The sequence below is a fragment of the Hippocampus guttulatus genome, chromosome 6 (genome assembly GCF_054856545.1).
Source record: "Hippocampus guttulatus isolate MCC_2025c chromosome 6, RoL_Hgut_1.0, whole genome shotgun sequence".
Classification (NCBI taxonomy): domain Eukaryota; kingdom Metazoa; phylum Chordata; class Actinopteri; order Syngnathiformes; family Syngnathidae; genus Hippocampus; species Hippocampus guttulatus.
In genome coordinates, this window is record NC_141266.1 from 23,930,934 (window position 1) to 23,954,743 (window position 23,810).

The 23,810-nt window shown below is 47.8% G+C and overlaps 1 protein-coding gene across 1 annotated transcript in view; it reads right to left on the bottom strand.

The window, feature by feature from the left end:
• Positions 1-436: 436 nt before the first annotated feature.
• ephb6 (eph receptor B6) overlaps positions 437-23,810 on the bottom strand; it is a 28,599-nt gene continuing 5,225 nt past the window's right edge. The window contains exons 2-19 of the mRNA XM_086113254.1: positions 19,743-19,807; positions 16,831-17,103; positions 14,668-14,837; positions 13,416-13,711; positions 5,895-6,050; positions 5,438-5,709; positions 4,883-4,964; positions 4,412-4,536; positions 4,022-4,184; positions 3,827-3,941; positions 3,693-3,748; positions 3,360-3,476; positions 2,988-3,235; positions 2,458-2,676; positions 2,216-2,365; positions 1,954-2,138; positions 1,718-1,876; positions 437-1,312 (exon numbers count right to left, since the gene is read on the bottom strand). Of these exons, the coding sequence (XP_085969380.1) occupies positions 1,207-1,312; positions 1,718-1,876; positions 1,954-2,138; positions 2,216-2,365; positions 2,458-2,676; positions 2,988-3,235; positions 3,360-3,476; positions 3,693-3,748; positions 3,827-3,941; positions 4,022-4,184; positions 4,412-4,536; positions 4,883-4,964; positions 5,438-5,709; positions 5,895-6,050; positions 13,416-13,711; positions 14,668-14,837; positions 16,831-17,103; positions 19,743-19,807 (2,957 nt within the window). The 3' untranslated portion in view covers positions 437-1,206. The remainder of the gene's footprint in view (positions 1,313-1,717; positions 1,877-1,953; positions 2,139-2,215; positions 2,366-2,457; positions 2,677-2,987; positions 3,236-3,359; positions 3,477-3,692; positions 3,749-3,826; positions 3,942-4,021; positions 4,185-4,411; positions 4,537-4,882; positions 4,965-5,437; positions 5,710-5,894; positions 6,051-13,415; positions 13,712-14,667; positions 14,838-16,830; positions 17,104-19,742; positions 19,808-23,810) is intronic.

Here is a 23,810-nt window from a genome sequence, read left to right on the forward strand (position 1 = left end):
GATCGATGTCTATTTTATGTTAGATGAGATGTATGGCGTACGTAAAAATATATCTGGACCCGGATGATTTTATTTTATCCGACAACTTGACAAAATAAAATCGCGTAAATTCAAAACCTTATGTTCGGCGTAATAGAAGCTCCTTCACTTACATAATCCTTCCTTGGCACGGCGATGAACCAATCAGGTGCCAAAGCATTACTTTTCTATTAGACAGTGCTTTGCTGCCACCTTGTGGCATTCTATGGTGTTTCAGAATAACCATGAAAATACTGAATAATAGATTTTTCAGTGACTACTAGGACTGGTTCCAAAAATGAAATGTGTGATAGGCAGGAGAACATAATATAAATGAATTTCGTTGGATATTGATTGAAAATTGTTACAATCTACACATAGGAGGGTGTTCGGTTAAAAAATAAAAAAGACAGTGATGTAAATTAAATAAAATCTTTTCATTTATTTTACAAATGTTTCACAATTACGGAGTAGTGGTGAACACATACACATGTAAACACAGCTATTTATGTGTAAACTGACACCCGCATCCGCGGACATTCCCTTCAAGTGTTGGTCCGATCCGATAGTGTCACACGGTCACAGAGCTCTCAAGTGTTTTAGTGCCTACAGTCAAAACGGAAACCAAGTGAAGTGTGTGACTTCTGTGGAGTACAAAAGCTTGTGGGGGTGCCGCTCCTCTCACGGGCAAAAGTGGACGCTTGTTTGACACCCAACCCCCAAAAAAATGCTGTTTTTGTCGCTTGAAAGCGAGAGTGACGTGACTGCGGTCTGGCCACGGGTACGACTTGGGAGAATTAAAGCAACGTGAAAGGCAGCAACACTGTCCAGGATTTGGTGACATCATTTCACACACCAGCCCAAAAATACTTTTTCATTGTCTCGCCGCAATTCTTTGTTCGGAGTAAAGTCCACCGGTATATGACGGAAATAAAGAAGGTAAAAGAAGAGTGGCAGCGTTCTGCATACGGACGGGGCAGTGAAAGGAAGACAGGAAGGATTGGAGAAGGCAGGCAACAAATCAGGTCAATTTTAGCGTGAAGCACGTCGCCGCAGTCTTCTCGGGCCTCGCCGGACTTCATCTCCCACAGTGCACCTTTTCCGTCATATCAGTCCCCGGATATGTCTTTGAATGCAGTGGCAAAAGTCAGCAGGAGTCCACGCTGGTGGTCTTCAGCGCGCTTGCAGTCACACCTCCACCTGGCCCTGAGTCAGGTGGGCCTTGAGCTGCTGGGCGGCGTTGAAGATTTTCCTCTGGTGACCCAGCAGGTTCACTCCAAGGTTCTGGATGTCTCTGACCGAGTATAGGGTAGTTAGTCTTATTAACGTCAGATGTAGTTTCGTTGTTTTTTTTTTCATTTCATGAGAGGAATTTTGTGTTTTATTGAGAGAACAAGAACATTGTTTCAGTTTGGGTTATTTCATTAGTTTTCCTGAACCATAATACCCTTGGCAGAGACCAAGGGTATATTATACTGTCATCGTTTGGGATTTTTCATGACCGTTAGTTTTTATTTCGTTTTGACTTTCTTTATTTCTAATTCAGTTCGTTTTGATTGGTCTTTCCGGCAGCTTTGTTCATTTCAATGAATTGATATTTTTTCGAAAATGCTTTGATTTTTGTGTGTTTTTATTTATTTATTACACCCCCCCCCCCCCACCACCCCCCAAAATGCGTTTCTGGCCGAGCTGTACTCACTCCACGGTGAGGCGGCTGACTCTATCCAACGTGTCCAAGTGCGCTCGATCAAACTCATCTTGATATCGCTCCATCCTCAGCGCCCGTAGCCAATCGCCGACTGTGGCCACCGAGGAGAAATCCGTGGGGGTGGGGCTTAGCAGCGGCTGCGAGCAGCTTCTACACATCAAAGACAAGGAGTTGAAATCCAAATGCCCCCGCTTTGTGAATACTCGTCGCCCGGGCGACGGTCTTACCGCGCTACGTCGGTCTTGAGGGACGCGGGATGCCTGATGAGGCGGTCCAGGGAGGACAGGATGGACTCGAAACCCGGCCGGTCCCCTCGCTCGGCCTGCCAGCACTGCAGCATCAGCGAGTGGAGGGCAGACGGGCAGCTGGCGGGGGCGGGGAGACGAAACTGGTCGGCTACGGCCTTCATCACCTGGGTTGGAGAATCGATAAAAAGACTGGCGCACGGGAGCGCATCGTACGGCCGTCACCGTCGCCGTCCGTCCTCACCTCCTGATTACTCATGTCCCAGTAGGGGCGCTCCCCGTACGACATCACTTCCCACATCAGGATGCCGAAGCTCCAGACGTCGCTGGCCGAGCTGAACTTGCGATGCTGAAAGGCTTCCGGTGCCGTCCACCTCACGGGAATCTTGCTCCCCTGCCGCGGGGGAAACGGAGCCGCTCAAAAATTGCGCCGTTCAGGGCGGGGCGCGAGGGGGGGGAGGGGGGGGGGCTTTTCACAGTACGTACCAGGGAGGCGGTGTATGTCGGCACGTTGTGGTCCAGGCCCCTCATGAGACGGGACAGGCCAAAGTCGGACACTTTGCACACCAGGTTGGAGTTGACCAGCGCGTTCCTGGCCGCCAGGTCCCTGTGGACAAAGTTCCTCTCCGACAGGTAACGCATCCCGGCGCCGACGCCTCGGAGCATCCCCACCAGCTGGAGGACGCTGAATTGACCCTCGTTCTCCTGCAGGGGGCGACCAAAGAAGTTTGTGGCTCTGGAGCTGGGCCATGATGGAAAAAGTCATATTCGTGATGATTTGGACTGATATTGAAATGACGATTCATAAAAATGATGATCAAAACTCGAACTTTAAACAACATTTGAAAGAACAACCGAGGGGTGGGGCGCAGTGAAGTAAAAGGCTGATATCACGGGTCAACGAGCTCCAACTGCCTGAAGCACCTTTGGGTCGGTACCTTCTGGACTTGGGCTCGACGCCTCTGATAAAAGGACAAAGAGGAAAAACCGCTGCTGGGTGCGTTTGATTCGCTCACCCTGAGGAAGGAATCCAGGGGCCCGTTCTCCATAAACTCTGTGACGATCCTTGCCGGAGGGACACGGGTGATCACGCCCTCGAGCTTGAGCACGTTGGGGTGGTCAAACTGCCCCAAGACCCCCGCCTCACTCAGGAACATGCCTTTCTCTCGGTCTGACGCCCCCCAGCGCAAAGTCTTGACGGCGACCAGCACTTCCCGGCGTCCCGGCGGACGGTAGCGACCTCGAGACACCTCCCCGAACTGGGCTGCAGAAGACAAGAGGTGATTGCTCTTGCGCATATTCACCCGTCGATCGTTTGCCATTCGGCAAGCCCAGCGAGCGGTCTTGGGCTACGCCGCGGCGCAAGACCGAGAGAGAGCGACACTTACCCGCACCGATCACCTCCTCGATCCTCAGGTGAGTCGAGTCAATCTCCCGGGCAAATTCTTTGACAGCCTCGCTGGGGTCCTCGTAAGTGGAGGGGTCCACGTAATATTTCACACCGCCTGAAGAAACACGGAGCAGTATTCGAAGCCGCCGCTAGAGGGAGCCCGCGCACAGCGATTGCTCACGTCCAACTGCAATCAGGAAATGTTTGTTTTCCTGTTTATTATTTTTCTTCTAGGTTTAAAACCTCGGGCCTTGTTTTTGACGAGCACTCATGCCTACGCGGCGCTATGCGAGGTCAAAAGAAGTTTTCGAACAAACAAACGTCTCCTCACCTCTGTTAGTGATGTACCTCTGGAGTCTGTCGCTGTACGGACTCGCCCTCCTTTTACTGAGGCACAAAAACACACGCGGTCAATTGCGCCGAGCGTGGAGCGTTTGGTCCGGCGACCTCGGTTGAGGGCCTCACCTGCGGAATACCACCACCACCACGATGGCCGCCACCACCAGCAGAAACGCCGCCCCTCCCATCACCGAGCCCACCAGCAGAGGAAGCTGATTTTGGACCTGCTGGGAATGTTCCTCTGTGGAAGAGAGGAGGAAAACGCTGACTTGGTCAAACCTTCTGCCTCGAGAACGACCTGGGCACCATCTTCGGCCTTACCAAGAGGCAGTGTGGTGAAGTAGACGGTGTTGCTGTAGGGGCCGAAGCCTCGCTCGTTGCGAGCTCGGATCTGGAAGGCGTAGATGGAGCCCGCCGTCAGAGAGCCGACGGTCAGAGTGTTGGTCTCGCTGTACACGCTGAGCGCGCTGTCCACGTCCGAGCCCTGTCGGAAGCGGGGAGACAACCGTCAGACATCCGTGTCCCCCCCCCCCCCCGCAAAAGTTCGTTCAAGGTTGCATACGGTCGCAAAGACGTTCACCAACAATTTTCATGCTCTCAGACAGTTTTCCTCATCGCAAAGAAATGTTCAAAATTTGATGGTGACCCCCCCCCCCCCCCCCTTGACTGGAAACAAGTCTTGTGCCCCGCAACCACCACCTCTGCTGGTACCTTATCAAAGTATCTGAGCTGGTACTCCAGGATGTCCCCGTTGGGTCTGTCGGGCTGCGGCCACGACAACGTGATGGAGTCCGGGGCCCGGCTCAGCTGGTGCATCATGGGAACCGTACTGGGAACTGTGGGAGACAACACGGCCGGCTGATATTCGGGCCATTCAAGAGGCGGCGACCACAAGAGTGCAGCGTTGCGGAAGACAGAGGAGTCCATTTCATTTCATTTCACAAGGCAGCATGCAACAAAAAGCTCCTTTCGTGGTCCTTTTCGTCATCCCACAGGGACTAGAATGGGATCTGACAGGAGATTGTAACCTCGAGCGACCTTCCTGCCTGGACAGCAGGGGCGGAAAGAGAAAGCGGAAGGGCGGTGAGGGCGCTCTTCATGCCAAACAGAAATACATTGGCATCAAAAGCAGGCTTTGGCTTTCATCTCCTCTTTTTCATCCTCCTTTCTGTCTGGACTCACCTGACTGGCTCGTGGTAAAATTGATGCTTGTGTAACGAGCTGGGAAAGGGCTCAGCGCCGACACTTCATTCAAGGCTTGCACCTGGCGAAGCAACAACAACACAGCCATGTCACGTTCCTTCATTAGGGACGCCAATCATGCGCTGTGATTTGCCAACGCCGCGATAATGCAACGTAGATGTAAAAAAAAAAGTCAACCATTAAAAAAAAAGAACTCCCTTTGCAACCCAAAGCCCTTCCTTCCACCTTGAGAGATGGCAATGGCTAGTGATGAAAAAAGCGGAAAGGGGCGTGGCCTGGACGGGGAGACCAATCACAACAAGTAAGACATCATACACGTCCAATCGCAGGGCTGTTTACAATCGGAAGATGGAAAGACTGATCGGGAGAGCTCGTGAAAACCCGTCGATAAGGTACCTGACCCCCCGCCCCCCTAAAATTTTCTCAACGGATTTAGACGATTCACAAAAATGATCAATTTAAGAAATAAAACGGCGGATTTCAGTGTATCCGCGGAAAATTGCCATCCCTGTGAGCCTTGATAATCCAGCGCACCTGTATGAGGTACGTGACTCTGGTGAGCAGGTTGCTGAGGGTCACGCTGGTTTGTTTGAGGTTGGTCTGGACGGGGCTGAAGACGACGCCTTCGCCGCACCAGGAGCACACGGCCGGGTTGGTGACGGCGGGCGAGGGGCAGATGCGACACACCACCCCGTACCGCACTTCGCTGCGGCCTCCCATATCCACCGGAGGGCGCCACCGTAGAGACACCCCGCCGTCGCCGCTTTCGTACTCCCAAGACAACGACACCGGAGCGGAGGGAGGAGCTGTTGGAGAGAAGCGAAGTTTGTGGATGTGGCGTTTTAGTTGATGCCGCCAACATTGGCCAATGACAGTGCTTGTGGCAGTTTACGTGTGACCCAAATGAAAACGATGCTAACCTACGAACCACAATTCAAGAGTGAACAGATGACAGATGTGGCGTCAAGATAAATGACTAAAAAAAGCTCACTTGTGCAGGCGGACGAGTTGGCATCGGCGGGCGCCCGGTAAAAGCTGCTGCGACATTCGCACACGCTGGAGCCCTCTCGGCTGGTGCGGCTGTTGGCCGGGCACACCGAGCAGGGGGCGGAACCCGAAGCGGGCTTGAAGTAGCCCACGGGGCAGGCTGCCGGAAGACACACAAGGGAGGCTGGATTAGTCCGAGGTCCCAAAACGTCAACAAGAGAATGTCGCGCGTGTTTCGTTAGCGCCGCTTCCTTGACAAAGACGATAACGCTCCGGTTGGATTGAGTGACAGCGGGAAGGGAATACGAGAATGATGTGATGATGTTCAAAAAATTCATAGATATAAAATCATGGAGAAATCTAACCGTAGCGATACTTATTTGGCGCCAAGTATCAAATTTTTTGAAAAGTGAGGCCCGTTATGAGTCGTCGACTCAAAGCGGCGTTGTCGTGCTAGGAAGCTGCCAAGCCAAAGGCCGCCGCCGTCGGCTTCGCAGAAGATCACCACGCGGTGTTTCTTTGAACGCTGGAAACGCGGACCGTGTGTCGAGTGTTAATCTCAACCGTGTGCCGGCTGAACTCCGAGGTCGAGGCTAAACGCACCCGCGGCCTCGTTTGTCCTGCGCGCCGCCGTGCGACCGTGGCGTGTCGATGTGCTGCCATTTCAGCAAGCGCCCCGTTTATGCGTCCGCACCCGACAGGAGAAACGTTCAAAAACGGCTCTCTTTTGTAAGTCAACTGTTTAAAAAAAAAAAAAAAAAAAGAGCATGAGGATTCCAATCATTGTGATCAAGATTAGGCATGTGCACAGACATTTCAGGGGGCGGGTGCTTAAGCACCCCCACCCCCCCCCAAAAAAATTGACACATTCAAGATAAACGGTAAATATGTTTACCTTATATCTTCATTTATGTTAAGACACTAAATAAAACCTGTTTACATTGGAGGTCAACGGAAGCCACGGTGGATAGAAAAAGTCTACACACCCCCGTTGAAACACTGAAGCCTTGTGCAGACTGCACAGCGACGGCCAGACTTCCCACAGGAACTCCAAAAAAAAAAAAAAAAGGGCCAAATATGAGACACACATCTCAGTCTAATGAAATGAAAATCTGCCCCATGCCACGAGTAGTTGGGTACACCCTGGAATGGTCGCTAGCCAATCACAGGGCGCGCATCGTTTGTCTCACGCTCACACCTTGGTGTCTTCAATGATGATTGCACATCTTTGGCGATTTTTTAAAAATTGCGTTTTACAGTGAATAGGCGGGTACAGATTCTGTAATATTCAGTCATATTGATTGTTTTTGGCAGAGGATAAAGAATACATGACTGACTGTTGTTCTATCGCACGTCGACACGTGCTGCGCACCATCTGTGTTTAAATCGATGAAACATCGATGATAGTTTCGTTCGCCTGTGTATGGTGTATCGCGTTGCGTATTAGCATGAAGCTAGCGTGGACGCGTGGGTGTGTGCGCAGTCACATTGCCGCGGTGTGACGAGAGAGGAAGGGGAAGGAAGAAGGAGCGGGAAGTGGAAGAATACGGAGAAAAGAAAGTGATAAAAGCCTTTCGGTGTTCGCGCTTGTCTCCTGGGGCCCGCGTGGCTTTTATACAGGTGTGAAGGGGGGGGGCAGCGGGGAAAACCGACGGCCGTGTGACTTCACGGCTTGGGGGGTGGGGGGACGAAGACGTAAGGATGAGGACGTTCTTCCATCTTTCATTCTCCGTGTGCACATCAGCGGACGTGTCCTCTTACAGGTTTGACATGAAACATGATGTGGCGAGAAAGCATTATCACAAGACGGACATCGCGCACGCACGCACGCACACACAGATTTTATTCCATATTGTCCCATCAGTAAAATCCAGTTGCCAGCTGCTCGGTCGCGCCGTCTCTTTTGTCCGCCACTGAGCCTTTTGGCTCCTTTTGCAGGCCTGTCCAAATGAATAGCTTTCAATTTTTTATTCTTATTATTTTTTTCCACCCCAGATAATATAACAGCGGCTACTACATCACTGCGGTTTCTAAAGCCGCCGAGTCTGCCAGATGCTAGATCTAGTTTTCGTCATGAATCAGTTTCCTTCAACTTTTTGGGACACAATGTCACAATGCCAAAAACAAGTGATAAAGAAAAATGACATTCAGCAGACTCGCACGATTATTTATTGCTTTGATATATCGATGCTGTCGGCAGTAAATAGTCTTGGATTTTTCATGACGGGCAGTTTTGATTTCCTCTTGACATTTCAAGTTCAACTTCGAGTCAACTTTATTGTCAAACGTGCTCGACGTGCAACATACAGCACAGATGACATTTCTTTCCTCTCAACCGCAGGAGAGAGAGGAGCCGCTGCGGGTGCCCGCAACGCCATGCTTTAAATTCAGTTCATTTTGGTTCATTTTTAACATTCAAGTTCTTTTTTTTTTTTAAACTTCATTTTTCTTTTGTTTTGATTAGTTTTGGATTAGTTTTAGTTTATTTATTTTTTAAATAAATGGGAGTGTTTGCTCAGTGTAAGATAAAATCAAATAAAGTATTGTGTCATAAAGTAAACTACAATTTGACCGAATAGTTACACCGAAATAAATAAAATGAATCCCGAAAGTTCATGTATGATATTAACAAAAAAACAAGGACTTTTTTGCCATAATTATAATTTTAGACGGTTTTGTGAATATAAAATGTAACTTTAGTTACTTTAATTAAAAAAAAAAAAACATTTTGTTTGAATTTTTTGAATGGTTTTTTTTTTGTGTGAATATAATAACCTTGGTGTACTCACAAACTGGGCTGATCAGGATGGCGCAAATTGCACGAATTTATTAACCTGCTTGTTCTAATAATGATATGTTTGTTTGTTTTTGGGGTGGGGGGAGTGGGATTAGAACGCCCAGTTGGTGTTCAAAGAAAGAGACATCCACAAGAGGACAGGAGGGCAGCTAGATTCCATGTCAACATAATACTTTCGCTGCTGCCTGGATCACTGACCCACTTTTTCCCTCCCTGCTCTCTCTCTCTCTCTCTCTCTCTTTTGATTCACTCTTTTGACTCCCAGCATAATCTGTCACACACGCGCACGCGCTCAGGCACAGATGCGAGCGATGCACTGCGACCCTCCGCGCAAGTTCTCAGCATCCATAGCAGTGCCCGGAAACACGCTGAATCATCCGTTTGCTCAGCTAGCGGCCGACAAATCCCGTCCTTTTTTTTTTTTTTTTTTTGGCCTTTCGGTTGCGTACACGACAACAAAAAGCGTCGCGAGTGAACACGTGAAGGTATCCAAAAGCACAAGGGAAGATTGTGTTGAGGCTCTCCCGGCCAACGGCAGTGACCTCGGACCCCGCAAATGTTTCCAACAGACGCATTTCCAAAAAATGCTTTGGGTAGACTCGCTCGGGCTGCAAAAACGAGGGTCCGACTCCATATTTTTGGGCAAATTTCCCTTCCTGCAGGACTGCTTAGTGCAGTGTTTTCCAATCTCCAGAGAGCCAAGGTGCATATTTGACATGACATGGGGGCACACTGCCAAACCAAAATGCGGAACGACAGTTCAGTTTTTGCTGCTCCACTGCATCACAGATTTTTTTTTTTTCGGTATCATACCTATGTTGCGGATTATTTGCTAATTTTACTGTGATGATTTTTTTTTTTCCCAACACGGACAGTTCCCACAGACTCACCGAAGCAATAAGCGCCGGCCAGGACAAACGGTTGCACGACGGACAAAGAATTGTCCAAAATTTGGGACTCTTTCAAACTCAATACAGAAGCTAAAGTCCAAGGCGCTTTTTGTAAAGTACATCTGTCTTCAAGGAGGAGTCGAGTCAAAACATTTCTTCACAATAAAACGCGATGCGGGAGGCGCGGCGGGCGACTGGAACACTCCAAAATTGTCCCGAGGTGTGAGTGTGAGCGCGGGTGGTTGGTTGTTTACGTGCGGCCCGCGATTGGCTGGCGACCGGTTCGCGGTGTCCCGCCGCCGACTGCCCCAAGACGGCCGGGAGAGGCTCCGGCACGCCCTCGTGACGATATGGACGTTCTCGTCTTCGCACCGATGAATTAAGCAGCAACGTTTCATCCAACTCAACGCACACCCGCTCGCCCACCGGGTTGCACGTCCGGCCCAAGAGGCGCAAATGTTTCTCCCGCTCAGCCCCGCGCGCCTCTTCTCCCACGCAAGGACTCACAAATGTCAAGAAGGAAGATCATCAATCAGTCCATGCGGGAAAGCAAACGACATCGGGCGGCCCGCGTGCACGCGTGGCTCTTTTTCGAAAGGAGACGAGAGGAGGCTCATCACGAAAACAAGCTTCCGAATGTCACCGTGATCGTCTAGCGGCGGCGGGTGATGTTCCGCTCTACTTGCTTGTGACAAACTCTTGGATGAATTATTCAACTCGCAGTTTTGGAATTTCTTTCTGCCAAAATGTCAGCGGTGATTTTGTGGCCGAAAAGAGCGACGCTTTGCCTGAAAGATGCACCGTCATCCCTCTTGAAGTTTCGAGGGTTCTCCAGGGGCAGAAGGATGAAACTAAATGTGTGTGAGAGAGAGAGAGAGCCCAGACTGTGTTTTTACCTTTCGTATCTTGAAATTACTTTCGTAACAAGAGGCAATATTTTCCTGTTGAGGTGTTTTGTAACTTTCGTATGAAGAGACGTTCGTAAGTAGAGGTACCACTGGATCTAGCTAGCGCTACTCGTTCATCTGTCCCTCTGTCTGGCTAGCCAGCTTGCAAGCTTGCTTAGGTTTCGGTATCGGTATCGGTATCGGTCTCCCTCTCTCTCCGCACTCTCACACTCACACACTTACATACACGTGACTGTGTTGGGCCGGGGCCAATAAACATTTCATTAAAAAATATGAGGAAATAAGCACGTACTTGCCTTTTTTAATATTTATGTGCGCATTTTATTGTGAGTCAAGTCAAATCCTTCCGTGTGGAAAGACGACGGCCATCATGTGTTACGCGTAGCATCTTCCAATTGTTTCCGACGATTGGCCACGCACAACAAAATAGTCGGAATGGAGTCCCCTTCGTTTTCTCGCCGCGCTGTGCATTTTGTCTTTGTGAAACACGTCATTAGGAAAAGAAGCGATAGGAACCGCGAAACGTGCCTCCTACTCGCTTGACAGGCGCTTCGCCGAAATGCAAATCGGCAGACGCACTTAGCATTGGGAAAAGTACATGTTCTTTTTTCTTTTTTTTGCAAGCGAGGCGTCGAAAGCGCCGGGCGGCAGGAAAACGATCGACATTTCACAGACGTGGAGCTCTTCATTTGTAAAAATTGCCATTTGTTGACATTTTCCAAATGTGGCGGAGAACAAACGATTGCACGTCCACAAAGTCCCGCCGGTCATCTAGCTCTGTTTAATTACCAGTGATGACTCCATCGCCATTTGTCTCCCTTCGACAATGCAGTCATGGCTCAGTGAATGAATCGACAAAAAAACACAGCCCAAAGTCGGTCGCAACCGTGGGCGGCGATGTGTTAGAATCCTTCGGAAGAGCCTTTCAATCAAGTCGGGAAAAGAGAACGAGCCTTGACATATTTCTCAGCTGACTTGGCAGGACCCAACCTGTCATTGTCACGAATCGCGGGACTTTGGCGGTGAGAAACTTTTCAGTCCCGTGTTTGGACTTTCTATCGCAAGGCAAAGGGGAGCTACGGCGTTTTCCAATTTAATACGAGCTCGCCCTTTTGGACGGATTTCAATGGCATTGACAAATCTCAGGAAAAGGATGAAGCGGGATTTTTTTCGCCGTCGTGCCTCTTTGGTTTTCCCGCGTCACCAGTCCGAACCGGAGAATGAGAAGTGAGCGAGACGGTGCACTTAAAAAGGCGCAGAGAAGAAGAAGAAACTGGTCCTTTGTGCGTGCTTTCATTTGTCAAATCTTTCAAGGAACAATTTGATTATGGTGTGTATCCTATTTCTCTCCCACTCTTCAACGCCCCCCCCCCCCCGCCCCAAAAAAAGACGATTCAAAAGTGCACAATTTATTTGACCGTATCCTATTTTCACAAGTGAATCTCATCGTGACAACAATAGGATGAGAAATATGACTTGACTGCACATAGCGGCGGCACGTTTTGTGATGGCAAAATGTTATTTCCATTATTTAGGCTGCAGCGAATCCGTTTGAAATCCGTGCCCCCCCCCCCCATCTTTCACTTTGTTCATTCAACAGTTTGTGTGAGTGAGCGGCGTCCTATACTGTTCAATCCACCACCCGCTGGAGCGCAAAGGCCGCCGTTTTCATCATTCGCTCACAGACGAGTGGCCATTACTTCCCCGTGACCTAAATGTGTCACCTCCCTTGCACATGATGACTCTCCTCCCCACCCCCCCCGCGCTCTCCTTCTATCTCTTCACTGTTTGTTCATCTCTTAATTGCCACCCCCCCCCCCCCCGCCCTCAAAATAAAACACCAACAACAACAACCGACGAGCAAACCGTGAAGAGACGACGTCGGCATCATGATCGGAAAACATCCCGGCAGTCGCCCAGAGTGGCCGAGCGTCAACTGCGCGCCTGCTGGTGCTCTCCAACGGAGACGAATGAGCTCGGCCGTATGGACGCAAGTTGCCGGCGCATTTGCTGGATGGGCGCAATGTTTGAAATGGATCATGGTGGATTCATTTTTTTTTTTTTAAATCACACAAAAAAATGATGCGGTATGCAAAGACATACCCGTACAAGGAACACTGAATTTTAACAGAGCTCAGCAAAGCGCATCGTAATTTAATGTCACGGTTTGATTATGATTCGAATAACACATTGGAATAATCATAAATAACGACGCTTAGTAGTGAATGACACGAATCGCCCACTAAATACATTTCTAACTCGTTTTATGGTACGAGCATTGGCGGCTTCTGGTATGTGCACAATGTGCGGCCACACAGGGTATCATTTAAGCCTTCTAAAAGCTCCGTGAAACGGAGTTGTGTTGCCATGGTGACATGTAAATCATTGCCATTTGTAGGGGGGGATTTGTAGCCCCTTGTGAGCGGTCTTCTACGATTTTGCAGATAAATGATTATCAATGTCAAACTGTCGGGTCGCAGGGGGGGGGGGGGGGGGCGAACAAAGGGCATGCTTGTACACCAAGGCGCATTTGTCAATATTTTTACATGTATTTTTATTCTAATATTCAGTCTTGAACTTATTTCAGATTTTTTTTTTGGGGGGGGGGGGGGGACTGAAGCTAACAGAATCCAAATCCAAATCAAATCAATCAAATTTCAAAGAAGTGAATAATATGCGGCTGATATGTTGCAGCGATCAGCGTCACTATCGATCTGTATCGCAACAAAGACAACAACGCGCGCGAGGCGCCGGTAGCCCCTTTTTTTTTTTCTCTTTTCCGTCAGCCGGAGCATCGCCGATGTCGTTTGTATTCCCCCACAAGCAGAAGAGCCCTCATCAGGGCTTATCAGCCCATCTGCGCACCGCGAATCGTTCCACATGACAACGTGATTATGCGAGCGTCCTCCGGGAAACGGGGTCAGACTTACCCAAGCAGGCAGATGCATTCAGGTTCGCTTCATAGCCCTCGTCGCAGACGCAGCCTCCGACCGGCACCATCCACTCGCCCTCGGCGTTGCAGTGCATGCGAGGCCCGCTGCCCCCTTGGGCCTCGCTGTGGGCGACGCACGCGCCGGCCACGGGCACCAGAGCCGTGGGCTCCGCGCCGGAGGGGGTGGCCGGGTAGGACGCCAAGTAGAGGCTGGTGGCGGGACAGCGGCGGTAGAAGACCGACACGCCCATGAGGGAAACGCAGGCGCCGCTGTCCACGATGGCCAGGACGAATCTGCCACAGGAGGTCAGAGGAGCAAGAAGAAGGGGACACGTCAGTAGCACACCGGCGCACGTGGCTAAAGTACTCACGCTGTGTACTAGAGTAGGAGCGCTGATACTTCAACAGTCAAAGTACTGATTGAAATCCTGCATTTGAGTTGAAAAAAAAAGTACAGATACTTGTGTGTGTAAAAAAAAAGTATTTGTACTGGTTTAACTCTTGCATTTAAGTAAAAGTAAAGTAAAATTACTGATTCAACTTCACGACTTCAATAAGAGTAAAAAGGTTTAAAAAGTACTCACACTGTACTTAAGTACAAGTAAAAATACTTAACAATAATAAAAAATAAACCATGCGTAGCATGTCTACCACTGGTGGCAAAAGCACTCACATGATACACTTGAGTATGAATTACAGTATTGTGTCAAGAAAGCGCCTCAAAAAAGTAAAAGTATTGATTCAATGCCTATACTTGAGTAAGGGTGAAAATATACCACAGGTGAGACAAGTGATCACATTCTTTAGGTAAGTAGAATTACAAGTACTTGTGTATCAATGAATGAATAAATGAATGGCTCTGTAAAAGTAGAAGTACTGATTCTCTTCGAATTAAGTAAAGGTTAAAACTATACTGGGGTGGCTCAAATATTCACATTCTGTACATAAACAGAATTACAGATCACAGAGTTAAAAAAAAAGACTGGCAAAAGTACCGATTGATCCAGCATTCAACCAAAAGCACCCCTCGGAAAAAAGCACAAGATGTGACACACGTATTCACACTCTGTACTTCAGTAGAGATACTACACACCAAAAATATGGCCAAAGTCAACCGAATGAAAAGCAGAAGTAGCGATTCAACTCCTGCGTTCGACCAAAAGCGAAAACCAACAAAAGTGACAGAGGTGGCAAAACTACTCCCTATCTGTCCTGTTCCCCTCCCGCAGTGCACACGAGTGTCGTTTTACCCATTGCGTGTGAGCGGTGCGAAGCTGCGTGTCTTGATGTTGATGCGGCTGTATCGGTCGGGTTGGTACTGATGTGGCGAACTGGGCTCCACCTTGGAAAAACTCTTGTCGGCGGCGATGGTATCGATCTTCACCCAACCTTCCCTGCTCTCCTTCTCGCCGCTCGAAGGCTGCGCGTACACGGGAGGAGGAAAAAAATATTGCCAACAATTACGTGACTGACAAAACGATGTCAGTATGTTGCACAGCAATCACACACATTATCTTCTGTTCAGATTGGAGGGGTGAGGGGGGGGGCACACTAAGTTTTCTTTGTTTTAATTTCATTTGAAATCTTAATTACGCGAAGACGCGGTAGATGTTATCAACCGTTCGAACGTATTTGTAAAAAACGTCACTTCGCATCGGCAGTTCCCTTCCCTAGATATTAATAGAAGATTGAGCAAAATGTTATTATAAGCGAGCGTGACTTATCATCTCTCATGAAATATTAGCATATTGATGGACGTTTTACTAGGCTTCGACACCAGTGAAATGATAGTAACTTACTCGTGGATAGTATGACCACCAATGCCACTACCAGTGCCACCTAGCGACTTGGCATGCACACTACAGCATTTTTTTCCACGTGACACAAAATAACTGTATTTTTAAAAAACATTTTATCATTTTATCGGTTATTTGTCATACAAATACATGTACGGCCAAATGAATGCAAGAGATACCCCGTGTAATTCCTCCGACTAAATATGAGAGCAAGAGAAAATGAGGTACGTAAGCATTGACACGGCCATAAGCGGGTCGCTACAGGAATTTGCGTTCAAGTGGACTTCCAGCGCTTCCTGCTCCTCCGCTTCCTCATCAGACAGACTTTGATTTGCATGTTGAAAAAAGGCATCTCATCTCCCGAGCACTCATCTTTACAAATATCACCCCCTCCCGCGTTGCCGAGACGACGCCGCAGTTCTTTCTCACCACTTCGACGTCAGGTCCCGAAAGGGGCGTCAAAAGCGAAAGAAAGTTGTGACGGAAATAAATAAAACATCTTTGCAAAGACTGCCACAGCCACTTAGGAAGCCTTTAGAGGCAATTAGTTGGACTGCGGTGATGTTTGGAGAGATGACAGCGACATCTTTCTATATCTTGTGAATCGGAGCTTATTAGCTTCACATCCGCGTGATGCAATCCGTCGTCTCCCCTTGGCAAGAACACAAATGAGTAGTAGCATGATTAGCACAGTGCACGTCGCGTGCTATTTGGTTTTCAGGATGTTGTCCAAACAGAGTCGTTCATGTTGTGAAAATGGTATGCAACAAACCAGGGTTTTAATAACCATGAGAGGGATTTTTCATTATGGTTAGTTTTTCATTTCGTTTTGATTTTTGTTTCAGTTTGTTTTTAATTGGTCCTTTGCTGTGTTTTGGTTTAGTTTTAGGAATAGTTTTTGTTTTTAAAATATATTTGTTGAGTGCAAGATTTCGGAAAGTCACGCACTATTGTGGAATGAAGTCAACTATATACAATGTCCCGTTTTTTGGAGAGTCTCAACACCTCTGGGCTCATCACTAAAGGCTCCAAAATACGGTACATGCCTTTGATTATTGTTTTATGGTCTGCCTACATGTCTTGTAGCAGCCTTTGCGTTCAGTTCAGATACCCATTGCTTAAAGCGTAGTAACGCTGCCACATAGATACTAGTTCTTAGCCGGCATGTCTATGTAGTTTCCCATTTGATGTTAGCATTCAGGTGGAAGAGGCAAGGTGAGGTTACTTTACAGTAAAAACACAACCATTTTGTTTTATGTTTACTTTGACATTAACCTTCAACTGATGGGCAATAAGCCGCTTGAAGTCTTGAGTTACTAGCCACCGAACAGTAATGGTGTCGTCTCAAATTCAAATTTGCAAGTGACTTTAAGAGGCGGGGCCTGGTGTAGGGAAACGTGACGTTGGCCGTTCTGCGTGTGAGTGTCTGTGTGCGAGTTGAGGTCGACATCAGCTTGTGCGTGAGTGCCGATGCATTTTACTGTTCTGCTGGTGCTCAATAACTGGCTGAAACATGCATTGGTGACGTTGGCTCTGCTTTCCGACATGCAAGCACATGACAATAAGTAAGTATACTGCTAGAGCGATGACGATATCGAACGACAGCCTCGGCCTCACCTCAGGTGCCCAAGTCCTCTCCAGTTCCCGCTGGCTGTCGGCCTGCTTGTAGTACAAGGTGAGCGTCTCCCGGCAGGTGGGCGACGGGTTCCGCAGGCTGGCGCAGTCCCGCACGGAGAAGCGCAGTGTGACAAAGACCCGCGGGGCGGAATGGCGGAACAGGAAGGGCGTGGCCAACCAGTTGTCCTTCGTGCGGGAATTCCGGTTGATGTTGCACACCTCAAATGTCCGGATGAGCCTCCCGCGGTCGTCCAGGACGCTCACTTCGTCCCACTGGAAGGGACACGAACAACATTGCAAGCTTTGAAATGTCTTTTAGGAAAAGAAGAGCATGCTGCAGTCGATTCTAGAGCGAAAGCAGGAATGTTGTACGGGAAGGGCCATTTTTGCTGCACTTTATCGTTGTGTTTAGCGCACGGTACTTTTGTATCGACCATTGTGTCCAGAAGTACTGTATGTTTTTCTTTTTCTCCTGCCACAACATTGATATCTAACTTCAGATGGACACTTGCGTGACTATTGCACATCATAAACATAAAGAAATAAGTCAACGGTGTCATGTTTTGCGTGAATTCTAATCCAGTCAATGCCGTCATGGTTTTTGAGCGCTTCGTTCATGGAGAAAACTCAGCGGCACGAGAGCCGGCCTCCTATATGACAGTCAGCCGTGATGAGTCAAAATGTGAATGTAACCCCCTCTGGTTAAGATTCACCAATTATCCACCGCCAGTGTGGGAAAAAAAAAAAAAAAAAATATCCAAAAATCTTTTTCTGGAGCAACATCATTGAGGAATGATGCATTAGGGCTCATCATTATCATGCCCGTTGGAGAGGCACCAATGGCAATATATAATATATATATATATATATACAGGTATATATATAAATATATACTGTATATGTATGTACGTACACACACACACAAACTGCCCTCTTCCATCACAAGTAGTGTGTGTGTGTGTGCGTGTGTGTGCGTGTGTGTGCGTGTGTGTGTGTGTGTGTTGGGGACAACAGTGGGGAGATGATTTGTTACAAATAGGAAAAAAAATAGGAAGGGCTCATATTTATGATTTGATTTGAGCTGAAATGCGGGTGAGCCTGGTAATCCCTCCGGTGACAAAGGACAGGGAGGGGTGGCAGCTCAGACCCCAAATGAGGACACACACACACACACTCACTCACATGCGCACACACGTGTATTTCCAGACATATGGACGCGATGCAGCCAAAGCCGCCCCTTGTGGAAGGAGAAGGGTGGCATAAGAATGCAAGATGCTCCGAGTGAAATCCTGGGCTCCGGTGCGGAGACTCCAACCCAGAGAGAGTGAAAGCGCAGTTGCGTGCATGTGAAAAGAAGGTAAGATTTAAAGAATAACAACAACAGATTAAGGGGGAGAGGCCAGTCACTAAGAGCATGGAGACACAGCAAGTACACAGACTCTCCATGTGCCCCGGAGCCTGGGAAAAGATGGCACATGGAGAGAAAAGTATGGAAAGAGTTAAAAAAAAAAAAGAGTGCCACACGCATTCAAACACAAAGAAGTCATAACAACTACTCCCACCCCCACCCCCCCCCGACCTGTTTCTTTGCTTGTTGCCTCAGGTCATACGAACATATCTTCAGCTCACACACGCGTCCCGTCATGCACACGCGCATGTTCGGGAGGGACAAATTCTTTGAGTACGATTCATCCAACAAGACCCCATTGCAATAATGCATTGTTCGGGTCAGCTGCCGCGTACATTTTTGCCCCGGTACGAGACGGATTTTTTTTTGGAGGCCCATGCCGATTTCAATATTTGTCAGAATAAAATTCCCACAACCGATTCATCAGCTGATTCTTTAAAAAAAAAAAAAAGCGTACAAAAATCGTATTTTATTTTGGTCCCTTGTCACTTTGAACAATAGAGATACGAATTAGCGGCAGAACATTTGACTGTTTCACGATACTTTGCCTTTTTGTATTTGTTGAAGTTTTCAACAGAGAAAAATCTAAAAAAAATCGGATCTTTTTTTTGCCAATTTTCTTTTTTTTTTGGGGGGGGTGTTTGAAAGCCATTATTGTCGTCTTATTTGAATGAACTAAACAATTAATGACTATAAGCAAACCATATACTTTCCTATTCATGATAGAACAGTGCGTTTGGTTTCGGTTTCGTCAGTCTAGGTTTGGTCAAAGCTTCCCAGGCTGAAATTAAAGGCAATGAGAGTAGCCGCTTTTATTGGCCAGGAAGTCAATTGGCTGTGTTCACTCCCACAACGGCGCAAGCCTCTCTTCCCAACCGCGCCTGTCTATGAAAATACCAAAAGAAAGCGATAAGTTCGACTACACTTTGAGCTAGAGTCGCGCTGGGCGCGAAAAGAGGGCCCCAAGAATGGAAATCTAAACCGGTTCGGACAAAGAAATCAATTAATCAAACCAAAGCACATATTTTCCTCTTCAGTAGCCAACAGCGTTTCTGGTTTCCTCAGGACAAAAGTTCCTTTTCTAATGCTTTTCCAAACTATACATTAGGGCTAAACCAGAGCTCTTTAAATTGTTGTTCACTTTTCATTCAGTGATGACAATGGATAAAATGTGTGCCTGTGTGTGTGTGTGTGTGTGTGTGTGTAATCAGAAGACATATTAGTAGTGTGTCACAATCATTCACAGATGAATGAACTTTACTGACCCAAGACGTGACCCTGGCACGGTCACGCAACCAGGAACGCGCACGCACACGCACACGCAAGCTTGACGCACGCATGTTCAAGAAAGGCTGGCAAATCTTTGGTTTAATCACTGCAATCTCATCATGGATGAAATCACATGACACGGAACACGCGGGGGCGCTTTTAAGCCCTGGCGCTGGGCTTCAAGGCGCCAACGTTTTGCCATGAGTTGTCGAATGTTCTTGTTCTGGTTCCTTACCCCTGTGTCCGGGTAGGTGGTCCAGCCCAGTTCGGCGGTCGACTCCGTTGTGTCCAGCAGCATCACTGTCACATACACAAGCGCACGACACGGTTTTAGAAGGCGCACAATTGGCATATGTGAAGCATCTCAACCATGACGCGGATACGCCCGCCGTGCTAAAAATAGAACTTGATGTCCGCTTTCGAATCAAATGACTTCACCAAATTAAAAAGCAGGGAGCAGATTATTGGCCCGTGGACGGAATTCGGGTCTGGTGCACATCGCCCTTTGATTTTTCTCCCCACCCCCACGCCGAGCAATCCCAGCGCTTTCCCGCTACGTGCGTATGTCAAAGATTAAAAAGACGTCCCGGGAGACGAGGCGGAATTGGCTGGTCACTCGGCGCGTTTTTTTCCACTGGTTGCATTTCGAGCACTCCATAAATGCAAAATGCACTTCAATGCGGGGTGCTGCATGTCGACACATGACCTCGCACGCAACAATGACGCACCGGTGCAGGGTATGGAATATGATGTCGATAGGCGCTAAAACACAATGTCCCAGAGAATAGATGGCTGTTTGTATGCGTTGCTGCTCCTTGAAGGTTGACAGCACCGTAACATTTCAATGAGCCCGTCGATGGCATTTCACATGAATTTAGCATCAAACCAGAAGACCTTCGTGATTGACCCTTGAGGAACACCGCAGGAAATGGGCACTGACTGCAACTTTTTAGGCCCCACAACCACAGGAAAAAGATTTGTGTTAGCATATCGTGCTTTAAAAGCCTTTAAGTCCCATACAGGAAGGCAAAAGACAAAACAGCAGAAACAAGATAACGCTCGTAGAATAATGATAGAGTAGATTTAAAAAAAAAGAAAAAAAAAGGAAAAAAGGTCACCCAAGTGTTTGCTAAATTTGCTTTGGCTTTGGATGCATCCATTTTGGCAGAGTGGAAAAAGATTGCGTTGTCGTTTTTCGAGCAAAACCGCGCCATTGTGTTCGTACACACATTTTGTTGGGACACTTTGGATCTGGCCACAGGAATTTTTCCAGCTGGCTCCCCCAAATCCTGCTGGCCGCCGTCCGCTCCAGTCTGGCAGCGTCTGCGCTCGCACGCTTAACCAAAGTTTCCTGTGCATGGTGAAGCGGCAAAGACTTCCTCTTGGAATGTTACCGCCCCGCAAAAATACAATATCATTGCATCGAGAGAGCTGCTTATCTCCCGACGGGCTGCAAGTCAACATAAAACGCGCTTAGGGACGAAGCATCTGCCTCTCTGTCTACGGATAAATAATTCTTACTGGGGGTCATACAATTTTGATCCCTTTCTACTCATATTTCATGGCACACAATTGCTCAGTGGAGAGGAATTTCTCCCCCGTGCGTGGAGAAGATCATTTGGTCTGCTGCTTTCTGCGTTGACAGCACACAGGCTCAGTTCAGGCACAGAAAAAAAACCCACACACACACAACAACAAACAAATATATCATTTGAAGATTCTCTTGAACACCCTCTTCCCATCTTCCCTCGGTACTCTGACTGAGCTGTTGCGATTTTTCTTTTTTTAAGGATGACGCTGGCAGATGGAGACAGCAAATCTGCCTTGTGACCTTTTTTTTTTTTTAAATTTCATCCTTATGAATGCTTTTCCCACCCCACTAGTGGAAACAAAGGCACAATCCTGCTACTTGTGTTCACGCCCTCCATCCATCCATTTTCTGATCCGCTTTATCCCCACAAGGGCCTCGGGGAGTGCTGGCGCCGTTCCCAGCTGTCTTCGGGCGGTGGGCGGGGTTACACCGTGAACCGGTTGCCAGCCAATCGCAGGGCACACAGAGACCAACAACCATCCGCGCTCACGCTCACACCTAGGGACAATTTAGAGTGCTCCATTAACCTGCTGTGCATGTTTTTGGAATGTGGGCGGAAAGCGGAACACCTGGAGAAAACCTACGCAGGCCCGGGGAGAACATGCAAACTCCACACAGGGAGGCCCGTAGCTGGAATTGAACTTGGTACCTCTGCACCGTGAAGTCGACGCGCTAACCACTCGACCACCGAGCCTCCCATGTGTTCACACCGTTTTTGCTGTAGCTTATAGCACACACACACATGCAAAGATACCCATTAAGTGCTATTCTATTTAGCAGATGCTGCGCGTGTCTCTCCAAATTCAATTAGCATTTCCTGCGGGGTTATTAGTTCAGCCAAGCTTGAGTAACAACACGTATAGCGATTTAAAAATGAATATTCATGTCTATCTCGTTCACCCGTCATGCGCGAGTGAGGTACTAACGGATGCGAGACCAGATGTACATGAGCTGGGTCAGCGGCGGCGAGCCTCATGTTTGTCTTGTGGCGTGACATTTGCACGGTGAATAATTCACGGTGACATCCCGAGGTAGAGCGTTGAGTGCACACCTTTCAGAGAATTAAGATCTCGCGACATGGACAAAAAGTGGGGGCACAGTTGCCGGCACGGCCACTTGGCTGTAAAAGCCTCTTTATTTAACTCTGTCGCACACACACGGCCACAGCATCTCTGTTATTTTTTTTTTGGGGGGGGGGAGGGTCCATCTGACAGCAGAAACACTCAGCTTTTGTTCCTGACAGCTCCGAGAAGTGCTGAGTCTGCAATCTGGACCTGAGTGCTGTTGCATTGAAAGCGCACCGCTGCTTCTTTGACCAGCTCCTCCACCGTGTCCCTTGTCCCCCAGCCTCCCATCGCACATCCTCCAAACCCAGTGGGAGTACAAATATTCATGAACGGGACTTTAAAATAATCCTGTTGCTCCTTTAACCTACGCCAACGACAACATGACTGATTGGGATCTAGTGCCCTGATCCCGAAAATGCCGTTCATCCCCAAAACAATTCACAGTATTGCATGCAGTGACAACATAAATATAATATCCATAATTGAACAGTTTGTGCATCCTGATTTTTTTTGACATTGTGCTGCTTTGATGATGAAACACAAAAGGAAACCTGAGCTGTAATCATGTTAGCCATTTCACGCAGAAGATAAAGAATACATGCAAATGAGTACCGTTCCATTCCTTTTGCATCAGTACTTGTCTATAGGTGAATAATGACATCAAAGCTAGTTTTGTTAGCCCATTAATGGCCTCTTGCGTTGTTTTGTAGCACTAGGCTAGGGAATTTTCATAAGACAGTTATGTGGTTTGTTTAAATATGCAACTCAAAATTCTTTGTTTTACATTTAGCATGAGAGTAGTGTTTAACTATATGTGGCTAGAAGCAGTTTGATGCAAGCACGTTTGTGAAGAATTGCTCACTATCTGCTAGACTGCCGCTTGGTGTGAACTTGCGGCCACGATAGCACTCATCACGAAACTTTTTTGCTGGCAACTTAAGACCAAAAAGTCGGCTGAGCATCTGATAGTATCTCAAAAGAGGGAACGTGTATATTTTTGAGTTGTACACTTTTTATCTCTCAGTTCACGTTTGCGAATTTACGGGAACACATTTGATAGCATAGAAGTCGCGTCAATGCTTGCTAGCTAGCTCTTGGTTTGAAAAACAAAACAAAACAGCACACTACATTTTTTTTTTTTTGGTCTGATTCCAAGTACGACAACTTTGGAAGGTAATAGAAGGGGGAGCATTTGATGAGCACATTACTGTGCTCATCACATTTTGGAGCCATTTAGGTGGTAATAAAATTCTCATTTCTTCCAATCTCATGTTTTACTTTGTACTACGGACGCAGTTAGCATCAAGAGCGACTTCACTTGTCGAACTAAACTAAAATACTGTACCTCAGTTATTGGAGTCAAATGGCAATAGGATTCCTCAAGCGGAGATGAACTCACTCAGCAGGTTTTTCTGTCCACTTTCTTACTCATTTACCCGAAGGAGTTGAATCTTTACTTTAGCTTTTGACTGATACTTTTCCTTAAGTCCATACAAGTCTGTCAAATCCGTATTTTAAATGCAGCGCTGCTACTTTTGTCACCTTCCTTCTTCTTCTTCTTCCTCCTCTCCTGCTCCCATGTGTATTATTTATCTGGCAGAGTGTCTGCAGGCAGCGACTTGGTGTACATTAAAGGCGGACGCCG